General features: G+C 42.1%; 1 protein-coding gene across 8 annotated transcripts in view; it reads left to right on the top strand.

Moving 5' to 3' along the window:
* Phf8 (PHD finger protein 8) overlaps positions 1-3,215 on the top strand; it is a 120,402-nt gene extending 117,187 nt beyond the window's left edge. For all 8 annotated transcript variants that reach the window (XM_048335577.1, XM_048335575.1, XM_048335583.1 and 5 more), the window contains one exon: positions 607-3,215. In XM_048335577.1, the coding sequence (XP_048191534.1) occupies positions 607-695 (89 nt within the window). In that variant the 3' untranslated portion in view covers positions 696-3,215. The remainder of the gene's footprint in view (positions 1-606) is intronic.
* Positions 3,216-13,215: the final 10,000 nt, after the last annotated feature.

The raw sequence follows: 13,215 nt of genomic DNA, 5'->3' as shown, positions 1-13,215 counted from the left end.
GCCAGAGCTCTGACTAAAGGAAGGAATAAACTGAATATAATGTTAATTAGATAGGATGCAGGAGGTGCATTGATGTGGGAGAGAGAGACAACAAATATAGAATTCAAGTTGTCCTTTTCTCCCACATTGGCCCTCCAAACCTAGCCCAAGGCCACTTAAGTGGTATGATAGTAAGGATTAACAAGGATGGGGGCTTCTAATAAAACAAGGCTTTAAGGATGGAAACATCAGGAACACTGGGTTGCATACATTAATGAGGCAGCTCTTCAACCCTGCTGACCTGGATAAGAGGCCCTGGAAGCACATTCACTTTCCGGAAGAAATTTATAAGGAAAAGGATTGGAACAAAAGAAAGAAATCAGTGGGAAAGACAAACTATAACCAGGGAGTTTACAGCTGCTGCACCAGGTCAGAGGAGGAAGAGCCAAGGCATATGGTATTGGATAGATGTAGTTAAGGAGGGCCTCTTGCCCAATATGACCCAAGGATGAAGAAACTTTGTGGAGAGAGAAACAGGAGGGGAACTGACATAAGGTCAGATGGTGCTGTGGAATTGCCAGTAAAGCCTTTTGCATACCCTTTGCTTACTTTCCCCTTCCCTCACAGGAAAGCGTCCCAAAAAAGGCCTGGCAACAGCAAAGCAGAGACTTGGACGTATCCTGAAAATCCACAGAAATGGCAAACTACTTCTGTGAACTAGTCCCTTTTGTGTCCCACCCTTCACCCCCATTGCCTTCTCCGTTGTTAACTGTTGGGGCACTCCTGGATCCTATCTGCCCCCAACAAGGTGCTGAGGTGCACTCTCCTGCTTTCTTGGGACTGACCAAAGGCACGGACTTTCCCACAGATCCCTTCAATGACTCCTTTTGACTACTTTTCCATTCTCACTATGAATATACTGTTTTCTTTCCCCACTCTCCCAAGTAGTAGCAGGTAAATGGAAAAGGTTTCCAACTGACTAGAATCCATTTTTCTGCTTTTCTAATCTCATCCCCATTCATTTGTGTTGTCCTTCATACTTGTGTGCCCGCTCCCCCCCCCCCCAATCTAGAGGGCAAAATGAAAGAAGCAAGAAGAGAGCCTGGGCCCCTTGATGTGTGTGGCCTTGAAATGGGAGGCCCAGTGCTCAAGATTCTCCACAACTCTAGCCCTTTCTCTAAAAAAGTCTGCCCATTTGTTTCTACACTTCCCTCCCCTTCTTTCCCTAAACCCAGTAGATGTGCCCCCATCTTCAGACTTTGTCCTGGAAGAAGGCTGTGTTCACTGCCCCCTCTTGCCAAATAATTCATGGATAAAAAGAACAGGGCCCAAAGCCTCCTTACATGTCCCATTGTAGCCTTTCTAAGTGGCCTAGAAAGGATGACTTCACTTATCCTTGGGAAGAAAGAAGATTTCTGTTACTCTTCAAAATGGGAAGAGGACACTTAGGCCTTTGTAGGCCTTTGACTATAAATTTGACAGGATCCAGGAGGAGGAGGCTACTTTTATGGCTACACATGAAGCATTTTGTCTCATAGTGATCTCTGGGGATTTTTTTTGATCTGGAGGTCCTGTGGAACAAGAGTATGCATGGCTGTGGGTAGGCCCTGGCAAATAGGAAACTGTCCCAGAAACTTGAAGTCACCTACCACTGAAGCAGATAACGGTGGCCCTACAGCCTACTTTCTCCATCTACCTATACCCCAGAACACAGCCTGGACATTTCAGAGAGGGTGTGGTGTGGTGGGACAGCCCCCTCTTCGTTCTTCATTGGGAGCCTCCATGCTTTCCCTACCCGAGGTCTTAATCTGAAGAAGACCTCAGAACTCATATCTTCACCTCTGGGCCTTTGCACCTGTGGACCACATGTCAACGTTCAAGCAGAGTGAAGATGGCTCATGTCTAGAAGAAAAGATGCACATCTGGGAAGGAGCAGACCATCTGACCCACCCTTCTCCATTCTTCCTTTGTGATTGCTTCCGTTGTCCAGATAGTGCCCCCACTTCCTTTTGTCTTGCCTCACTGGCAATCCAGACTTGATGGAGAATTCCTCCTCCCCTACTCCATTTTGGCACTGCCCAAGTAGAATGTATCTTTGTCCTCTGTTTTCCACTCCAACTGTATCCCAGCTTGCTTATGCTACTGGGGGAATTTAATAGCTACCATGCAGGCCACAGGGAATTTGTGAGGCTTCCTTTGTCTTCATTGTGTCTAGTCTGTCTTTCCTTTGCCTATAGACTGACCTTTACTGTCCTTCCTTGGAATTGGGTTCCTTAGTCCATTTGCTTTCCTATCTTGGGGACCCCAAAGGCCAAGCAGTCATCCATTTAGTCACACCAAAGGCAAAAAGCCTAGCTACCTCCCCCCCCCCCCCAGCATTGAGGTCCCTATTCTCAGTCCCTCTTTTCTACCCAAGCTCTGCTTATCTTGAGGATTTTCAAGGCGGCAAGGGGTTGGGGGTGGGGGTGCAGAAGAAGCCTCTGTCCTTGTGTAGGCAAATGCCTGACTAGACACTGACTGCTGTCACCAAGACCAGGTACCCAGACCTTTTGTCCATTAACACCCTTCTTGATCTTTCAAAGGCAGCTAATTGCTAGCAAATCCCCCCTGGTTCCTGACCTCTTTCCTCTGTTTCTTTGTTAGAAATTTCTATGGAACTGAACCCAGCCTCCATTTGGTTGGGTTCCTTTAATTTAGTTGGGTTCCTGGAGCCTTCTGTTTGTTTTGTGTTATTTCCAATGAAAAGCAAGTTTACCTTCAGAGTTATGCTTTTCCAAAGAGGCTAGTGTGTTTTGTTGTTGTTGTTGTGTTTTTGTTCTCTTAATGTTTCAGGTTCTAAGTGAAGTGAGTTGGGGAGGGGTTAAGAGTGGTAGCAACCAAGGTTTAGAACATGGTGAGATAGTTACCTCTGATCTCCAATCCCCAGCAAGAGTTGGGGGTGGGATAGGGGCAGGGAGAGAGGATTTCTATTCACCTTTAATATATTTTTACAAAAAAAGCAAACGATTTAAAAACAAACCCACCGCTTCTGTACATGTTTAAATATATTTTTAGAAGTGGGTAGGATTGTGAATTTCTGATGCAGGGCCTTTTTATAAATAGGTGAGAGTAGCATCATCTGGATTTCTCTTGTTTTTTTGCCCTTGTTTTTCTTATGTTGTGTTACTAATGTAATTTATATTTTTTTTAGATCCTCCCTTTCCTATAGAGATAAAAGTGATTTATCTTGGCAATTGCTTCGCTTGATGTTCTTTTGTGGCGGCGGCGGTGGTGGTGGTGGTGAACACGGTGGTGGTGAAGGTGGTGCAGGTGCATGGGATTTAAGGAAATGAGAGTTTCTCTTAGTGTTTCCCTCAGCTAGTTATCACTGCATATTTACCTGATGGCCAAACTTACACCTGAAGTGGTAGGGGGACTGATGATCTGCCTTTAGGAAGAACACAATTCTCAGTTCATAAATTTGAACTAGATAATCAAAAACAGTAAGCAGAGAAGGTTACAGCAATTCAAAGGGGCCTGAGAAATTCAATGAAAATCACTTCCATTGGAATATATATATATATATATATATATATATATATTTTTTTTTTTTTTTTTTTACTGGTCCTGAGGCTTGAACTCTGGGACTGGGTGCTATCCCTTAGCTCCTTTTGAGCAAGACTAGCACTCTACCACTTGAACCATAATGCCACTTCTAGCTTTTTCTGTGATCAGTTGGAGACAAGAGTCTCATGGACTTTCCTGCCTGGGCTGGCTAGGATTACAGGCCTGAACCAGCAGCATCTGGCTCATTGGGCTGTTTTTACTGGCTACACCTGTGACTTTTCTGTGGTTTAGCAAGTTTTTTTCCTTTCCTGTTTTGCTTTGGTGCGAGCCTCTGGTACTTGAACACAGGGCCTAGGTGCTGTCCCTGAGATTTTTTTTTTTGCTCAAGGCTTGCACTCTACCACTTGAGCCACAGCTCCACTTTCAACTTTTATGGCAGTGTACTGGAGATTTCTTAAGTTTCATGGACTTTTCCTGCCCTGCTTAGCTTCAAACCATGATCCTGACATCTCAGCCTCCTGAGTAACTAGGATTACCGGCATGAGCCACCTGTACTCAACTCCATTCTCTTTGACACTTCATATTCTTATGGTAAGGCTAGTGCAAGAGGAAGAATGTAATTATGAAAATTAACAACAGACTTGTTTCCTTGAGCCAGGAACTATCCTCATCCTACCAGTGAAGAAAGTTCTGGGACAAGCCTAATTCTAGAATCTTTATCCTATATGTGTGTGCACATGCACAAATGTATGCATATGTATCCGTATTGGGGCTTGAATTCAGGGCCTGGGTGCTGCCCCTTAGCTTTTTTCACTCATGGATAGCACTCTACTACTTGAGCCACACCTCCACTTCCAGCTTTTTGATGGTTGATTGAAGATAAGAGACTCAGGACTTTTCCTGCTTGTGCTGACTTTTCAACCACCACCCTCAGATGTCAGCCTCCTGAGTATAGCTAGGATTATAGGCGTGAGCCACTGGTCCCCAGCCCTAGAATCTGTATTCTTACTCGGTTCTGCCACCTCTCACTGATAACCGTGGCCATTTATTGTCTTTTGAGTGCCAGGCATTAGGGCAGAGATTTTAACTAGGATATTCTCAATGGCATTCTAATGAGGTAATTTGCCCAAATTTTTAGTTGAGACTGAAGCTTTTCATGGTGTTCCACAGTAGGCCCTGATAAACACATATTTTTTTTCCCTTCATTGTATTAGAAATTCATTTGAGGCTTAATCACCAAGCCAATTTATTGAGCCTCTGTGCAAGGTACAGCACTGAGAGCTGTGTCCTGGAGTATTGACAAGATAATGTTCAGAATCTGTTTCAAATTCCCTACCACCCTGACTGGCCTAGTGCTCATTTCTTATTGTAGGTCACCTATAACAGTTTAAAGCCTGTCAGGATTGCTTGTAAGAGATTCTGCTTCTGTGGGTCTGGGATGAAGCTGTTTGGGTTTGGCACCTACTAGCTAAATGGCCTTTGGTTCTCTTAATCTGACTCAAGTATTAAGCAGAGTTTGGATAAAGAAAGTTTCTTTGTGGCCTACAGTGTATTATATCCTTGTAGATAGGGAAAAGGAGGAAGAATTTCACAGTCTTTGCAGAATAGTGCCTGGCTTTTTTATTACCAACTTGCACCCTCTGTGAAAGGAATAAAGAACTGTCACCAGCCTCAAGTCAGGATTAATGAGAGTTTTGATCACCTTACTTCTCAGTATAGGCAGGAGGTACCATCAAAACAGTGGCTCTGTCTCAACTTTGGGAAGTGAACAAGGCCTGTAAACCTGTCTTTCCAGAGCAGTAAGGGCAATGTAAAGGTCTTGTTGCTTAGAGTCCCCTTTTTTCAATGACTAGCCAAGTAATTTTTTGGAATTTTATAGTCTATTTTGTGTTGTAACGGAATTGATTATAGGGCTGGGATGTAGCTCTGTGGCAAAGCACAAGCAAGTGCAAATGCCCTGGGTTCAATCCCCAGTACCAAAAATTAAAAGACAAAAAAATACAGTTAAGAAACTAAAAATTGGCTATAGTTTATTATATGCAGTTTATGAAGAAAAAAGGTTTATTTTGGCTTATAATTTTGGAGGCTAGGAAACTCAAGATTACATAGCCAGAACCACATGCTGGTTGACCTCATGGCAGAAAAGAGAAGAAACCCAGCAAATAAAAGGTAATGGAAGAGAGAGTGGGAGGCAGTGTTAGGCTTGCTTTATAACCTGCTCACTAGAGAACTAGATCGCTTTCAAGTACTAACACTCAGTTTCTCAAGAATGACCCCACCTTCAAACACTACTACATTGCTAACCAAGTCTCAACATGAATTGGCAGAGAACAATCCATACCCAAACTATAGCAGGATCACAGTTCCTACATTTGCCAAGTTTAATCTACAAGCTTGACTGTACCTAAATGTTCTGGATGGTGTTGATTCCAAACTGAATCCTCTTTCCCTAACTTTGAGTACAAATCCCAATTTCCTCTTGTTCATATAGTGTCTTGCCTCAGCCACACAGACCTCTTCACCAGGACCCTGTTTATACCAAGTTGACTTGAAATAGCACTTCCTCTCCAGTAAGTTAAGAGTACCATATTGTATAATACCGTGATATGGATGAATATGAGCTACTGTACAGGAAATTTATCCTAAGGATAAAGGGAGTTAGGGAAAGTTCCTGTCAGGTGATGTCTGAACAAAAGAGTTGCCAGTCAGTGTTGGGCACTCGTGGCTTGTGTGTGTAATCCTAGCTACTTAGGAGTCTGAAATCTTGGTATAGTTCAAAGCCAGCTCAGGCAGAAAGCTCTGTGGGACCCTTATTTCTAATTAACCACCAAAAATCAGATGTGGAGCTATGGCTCAAGTAGTCAAGTAGTGTCAGCCTTGAGTTAAAAGGCAAGTGAGTGCATAAGGCCCTGAGTTCAAGCCCCAATAATGGCACCAAAAAAGAAATAGAACCATTCAGGCAAAGAACACTGGGAAAATTGTTCCAAGCCAAGACACTTAGTATGAATAAAAAGAGGTGGGTCGAAAATGTGTATGTAGAGATGGTAAGGCAATTGAATAAGACTGCAGCTGTGGCTTTCATGGGGGCAGGGTGGATAACCAAGACTCGAAAAGAGAATGTATAGGTTTAGAACACATGATCATTATTAGATTTAAAACCTTAGATAATGGAGGATAAGTGATTTGACATTTGTCAAAAGACCTAATTATCTTATGAACAACAGAACCATTAAAATATTTTAAACTGAAAATGACATGATCCAACTTGCTTGTAGAAGGAATACCTTTGGAAGTAAAAGGAGTGACAAAAGCCAATGACGTTACTACAGAGGAGATTAGGAGGGTACAATCTCATCTAATACCGCGTGAATGCCATTTCCCTAAGGAAGCTTGCTTTCAGTTGCCCATTCAACTTTAAGCTAATCCTGGATGTCTAAATCCCACAAAATATGGAAATACTGGACCATTTCTAAGAGGCACCATCATGGAGTTAGCAACTCACACAAAAGACAAGATGGACTCTTCATCTACTTTTCGGCTTTTTTTTTTTTTTTTTTTTTGGCCAGTCCTGGGCCTTGGACTCAGGGCTTGAGCACCATCCCTGGCTTCTTCCCACTCAAGGCTAGCACTCTGCCACCTGAGCCACAGCGCCCCTTCTGGCCGTTTTCCATATATGTGGTGCTGGGGAATTGAACCGAGAGCTTCATGTGTAGGAAGCAAGCACTCTTGCCACTAGGCCATATTCCCAGCCCTACTTTTCAGCTTTTTAAAATCAAAATAATTAAAATTTTATCTTCCTAAGCCCCTTAATATGCCAGTACTCACCCATAAGTATGATAAAAGAGATAACAATACTCATTTTATATTTTCTTTATTGGGTCCAGTAACATCCAGATTCCATTCCATTGTCATTCAAACCCTTCCAGGAGCACTTCCTCAAAACTCTTATATTCTAATTAGCCCTTTCTGCTTAGGAACATTCCATTTTGTCTCCATTCCAGCTCATTTTACTTTCCAGATCTCAGAGCCTCCCATCAACTGGCCTAATGTGAAGAAAATGGGTTGTGATGGAAGTCACTTGCAGTGATTCCAGTTTTAGCACCTGTGTGAACTTGAGCTGGTTGCTTGTTTCCTTGCTTCAGTTTCATTGTGTGTAAAATAACAATATAATGACTACCTCTCAGGATTATTGAAAGGAACTATAGTACTTAGTGTCTTTAAAGAAAAATACAGCTGGGCACTGGTAGCTCACATCTGTAATGGTAATGCTACTCAAGAGGCTGAGGTCTGAGGATCACAATTTGAAGCCAGCCTGGGCAGAAAAGTCCATGAGACTCTTACCTCCAGTTAACCACCAAAAAGCCAGAAGTGGAAATGTTGCTCAAGTGATAGAGCACCAACCTTCAGTAAAAAAAAAAAAAAAAAAAAAAAAAAAAGCTAAGGGACAGTGCCTAGGCCCTGACTTCAAGCCCCAAGACCAGCACGTGTGCATGTGGGTGTGCACACCCCACCCAACCACTTAATTCAATGTCACTCAGGTGATTAGTCAATGTAGTTTAATTTTTCTAAGTAAAGTTTTTCCATGAAGGCCTATAAATCTAATTTTCAAAAATACGTAAAACCCAAGGAATTGAGATTCTTTCAAACAGGCAAGACGTTAAATTTATGAGGAAGACAGCATTTGAAGCCGATAGGTAAGTGGCTAGGTCACAGTGGGGGGTGGCCCTTATACTGTATAACATAGCAACCAAATCTATGACAAAGTTGTTGGAAGGTGCCAGAGTATAACCCATGCTGAGTCAATAGTAATGGCTCACTTCTACAGTGGTTTACCAAAGCCTCTTATGTTGGGCCTTATATATTCCATTTGTAGGGCTTGAGTTTCAAGGAGCAGACATGCCAACCCAAGAATACTGAGATACTGTAAATAGTATTTTGTAAAGAAGTATATAAACTGGACACTGGTGGCTAATAGCTGCAATCCTAGCTATCTGGGAAGCTGAGATCTAAGGATCAAAGTTCAAAGCCATCCCAGGCAGGAGAGCTCATAAGACTCATCTCCAAAACTCTAGAAGTAGATATATGGCTCAAATGGTAGAGTACTAGCCTTGAGCACAAAAAAGAGCTCAAGGAGTGTGCTCAGGCCCTGAGTTTAAGCCAGGACCAGCACACACACAAAGAAGTACACAAATGAAGGAGACCTGTTGCATCCTGGGGAGCAGGGAAGGATTCTGGGAAGAAGTAGCTCCTATTTTAAAAGCCATTGATTGCACAAGGGAAAGGAGAAGGCCAAATTGGAATGGAGCATTCCAGGCAAAAGAAATAGCAAAACCAGGGCTGGGAAAATGGCCTAGTGGCAAGAGTGCTTGCCTCCTACACATGAGGTTCTCGGTTCAATTCCCTAGCACCACATATATGGAAAACGGCCAGAAGGGGCGCTGTGGCTCAGGTGGCAGAGTGCTAGCCTTGAGCGGGAAGAAGCCAGGGATGGTGCTCAGGCCCTGAGTCCAAAAAAAAAAAAGAAATAGCAAAACCAGGGGCTGGGAATGTAGCTTTAGCGGTAGAGTGCTTGCCTAGAATGCATGAAGCCCTGGGTTCGATTCCTCAGCACCACATAAAGAGAAAAAGGCAGAAGCTGTGCTGTAGATCAAGTGGTAGAGTGCTAGCCTTGAAAAAAAGGAAGTCAAGGACAGTGCTCAGGCCCTGAGTTCAAGCCCCAGGACTGGCAAAAAATAGCAAAACCAAAAATAGTCTAGTGTGTAAGTACAACTACAAGTCCTGGAGTAGAGCTGGTGTGCAGGCTGTAAAGTGGGTTAAGTACTGGAGTATGAAGCTGAACAGGTGGGCAGGGAGTGGACCATAGATGTGTGTTTACAATTTGTCACTTTGACAGAATGCCTGAGAAAAATCAGTTTTATTTTTGCTCATGGCCAATACCATTTGTGCCTGTGATGAAGCATCATGATAGAAGCACATGGCAGAGAAAACCGATTTAGCTTGTGGCAGCCAGGATATGGAGCAAATGTGGTTGTACTCCAACCTCCCCTTTAAGGCTATGTTCCTAATAATCTAACTTCCTCCTACTAGGCTCCAACTCCTATAGGTCCTACAGCCTATTAATAGTTCCATAAGCTGGCAACAAACCCTTTAACATGTGTTTTTAAGGGACATTCAATATTTAAATCAGCAATGTGATGTTTCAGTGATCCCTGAAGGTAAGGTCATAGAGGCCAATTTTGATAGTGGTTGTAAGAGTCTGGATAATATATAATTAGACCCAAATCAGGACAGAGGCTGTGGAGATGCCACAGATATTATGTCATATCCCTTATATTTTCCCCTAACATTATTTGCTGAGATACTTTTCAAACATTTAGGAAGTTATGGTAATTATACTGTGAACGCTCATATAATCCACTACCCAGATTCTATACTAAACATTTGACTACACTTGGATTTCTCATATATCATGTATCAAACTATGTGTTAGCATTCTGTCACTATACTGTATATAATTAACTTGTAAAGAGAAAAGTTTTATTTAAGCTTACAGGTTTTGAGATCCTAGCCAATAATTGATTGGTACTGTTGCTTTGGGCTTCTAGTAGTGCCTCGTGGTAGAAGTTCATGGTAGAATAATAATAATGATAGATATTATTAAGAGATATAATGGGCTGGGGTCCCATTATCCCTTTCCAGGATATAGCCCCAGTGACCTAAAGACCTTCTCTCTTAAAGGGCCTACCACCTCTAAATAGGGCTACAAGCTCTGGACCAAGCATTAAAATGTGGAATTTTGGCAGATTTCTTTCAAAATAACTTTCCATATCCCTTTTAAACACTCAGTATGTATGTCATTTACTAGTGTCCAATATTTGTTATTTTTTTCATACTAGGAGTCAAACCCAGGTTATCATACATGCTAGGTGTGCTTGTCCCTTTTTATCTTTTTAAAGTATATTTACATTATTAAAATATTTAAAAAATTTTAAGTATATTTACACTCATACCTGTAATCCTAGCTACTCAGGAGGATGAGATCTGAGGATCATAGTTCAAAGCCAGCCTGGAGGGAATGAGGAAGGAAGTAACAAACAGTACAAGAAATGTACCCATGGCCTAACGTATGAAACTGTAACCCCTCTGTACATCACTTTGACAATAAATAATTATTTTAAAAAATATTAAACAGAAAAAAAAGCCAGCCTGGGCAGGAAAGTCTATGAGATTCTGGCCATGAGTTCAAGCTTCAGTATCAGCACAAGAAGTATTTTCATATTATTTTGCCAGCAGCATCACTATACATTGTGTGTGTGTGTGTGTGTGTGTGTGTGTGTGTGTGTGTGTGCGTGTATAAGAAGGAAGGAGAGGGAAAGAGAGAGTATACTGGAATTTCAACTTGGGGCCTTAAACTTGCTAGCATTTTTTGCTTTAGTTATTTTTCAAATAGGATCTTGGAGTTATGCCTGGCTGGCCTGGGCTAGAATCCTCCTGTTTAAGCTACAGTAGAGCTGGAATGACAGGCACATTCACCATGCCCAACTATTGATTGGGATAAGAATCTCATGAACTTTTGTCTGGGATGCCCTTGAACCAAGATCTTCCCATTCTGCCACAAAGTCACAATTACAAGCTTGAGGCACTGTACCTGGCTTGATTGATTGTTTTACTTTAAGAAGTCCACACAATAGCACTCTGTGTGTGTGTGTGTGTGTGTGTGTGTGTGTGTGTATGTGTGTGCCAGTCCTGGGTTTTGAACTCAGGGCCTGGGTGTTGTCCTTGAGCTTTCTTGCTCAAGATAAGTACTCTACCACTTGAACCACAGCTCTACTTCTGGTCTTATCAGTACTTAATTGGAGAGGAGTCTGATGGACTTTCCTGCCCAGGCTCACTTCAAATCTCTTATCTGTATACAGATCTCAGACTCCTGAGCAGCTAGGACTATAGGAAAGAGCCACCAGTACAGAGCTATTTATTTTTGTGTGTGTGCAGGTATTGGGGCTTGAATTCTAGACCTTGTGTTTTTATTTGGCATTTCTCCCTCAAGGCTGGTGGTCTGCCATTGCCCCACATAATGCTGTTTATTGTTAGTTAACTGGAGATTAATGTGATTTGTCAGCCTAGGCTGGCTTTGAACTTCAATTCTCAGATCTCAGTCACCTGAATAGCTGTGTGTGTGTGTGTGTGTGTGTGTGTGTGTGTGTGTGTGTCCCAGTATCAGGGCCTGGAACTCTAGGTGTAGAACTCTCAAGGCTGATATAAGTAGAGCCAAACCTCTACTTGCAACTTTTTTTCTGGTTAATTGGAGGTTAGGAGTATCAAAGCATAGGCTTGCTTCACACATTCTTAGATCTCAGCTTCCCAAGCTGTCAGCATTTGGTCTAAGCTGAGTTTTTTTTTCTTTTTTAGATTTTTTTTATTGTAAAAGTGATGTACAGAGGGATTACAGTTACATAAGTCAGGTAATGTGCACATTTCTTTTTGAACAGTATCACCCCTCCCTCATTCTGTCCCAGTTTTTTCCCTCCTGATCACCCCTCCCCACATTGTATATAGTTCTACGCTATTTTTTTAATGTGTAAGTTTACATTTTATTTTGTTTCCTTTTTTTTTCAAATTTTTATTATCAAACTGATGTACAGAAAGGTTACAGTTTCATACGTTAGGCACTGGATACATTTCTTGTACAGTTTGTTACCTTGTCCCTCATACCCCCCTCCCTCCTCCCCCTTTCCCTTCCCCCCCCCCACGGAGGTGTTCAGTTCACTTACACCAAACAGTTTTGCAAGTATTGCTTTTGTAGTTGTTTGTCTTTTTTTACCCTGTGTCTCTCAAATTTGGTATTCCCTTTCAATTTCCTACTTCCAATACCAGTATACACGGTTTCCAATATACTCAGATAAGATTACAGAGATAGTGTAGGTACAACCACAGGAAGGTGATACAAGAACATCATCAATAATAGAAGCTACAGATACACATAGGACGTTGAAAGTAGTTATAACTGTTTCCATAACATGGAGTTCATTTCACTTAGCATCATCTTATGTGTTCATAAGGGTATAGCTATTGGGCCTTGTGATGCTCTGCTATGACTTGCCTAAACCTGTACTAATTATTCCCAATAAGGGAGACCATAGAGTCCATGTTTCTTTGGGTCTGGCTCACTTCACTTAGTATAATTTTTTCCAAGTCCTTCCATTTCCTTACAAATGGGACAATGTCATTCTTTCTGATAGAGGCATAAAATTCCATTGTGTATATGTACCGCATTTTCCTGATCCATTCGTCTACTGAGGGGCATCTGGGCTGGTTCCAGATTCTCGCTATGACAAATTGTGCTGCAATGAACATTGTTGTGCTGGTGGCATTACTGTGATTTTGTTTGTGGTCTTTTGGAAAGATACCCAAAAGTGGGCCTGCTGGGTCATAGGGGACTTCTATATTGAGCCTTCTGAGGAATCTCCATACTGCTTGCCAGAGTGGCTGAACCAGTTTACATTCCCACCAACAATGAAGTAGGGTTCCCTTTTGGCCACATCCCCTCCAACAACTGTTATTGTGAGTTTTCTTGATATATGACATTCTTACTGGGGTGAGATGGAATTTCAATGTTGTTTTGGTTTGCATTTCTTTTATGGCCAGTGATGTAGAGCACTTTTTCATATGTCTCTTGGCCATTCTCATTTC

The sequence above is a fragment of the Perognathus longimembris genome, chromosome 28 (genome assembly GCF_023159225.1).
Source record: "Perognathus longimembris pacificus isolate PPM17 chromosome 28, ASM2315922v1, whole genome shotgun sequence".
Lineage (NCBI taxonomy): Eukaryota > Metazoa > Chordata > Mammalia > Rodentia > Heteromyidae > Perognathus > Perognathus longimembris.
The sequence above is the reverse complement of the archived record's forward strand: the minus strand, read 5'-3'. Positions and strand labels throughout refer to the sequence as shown.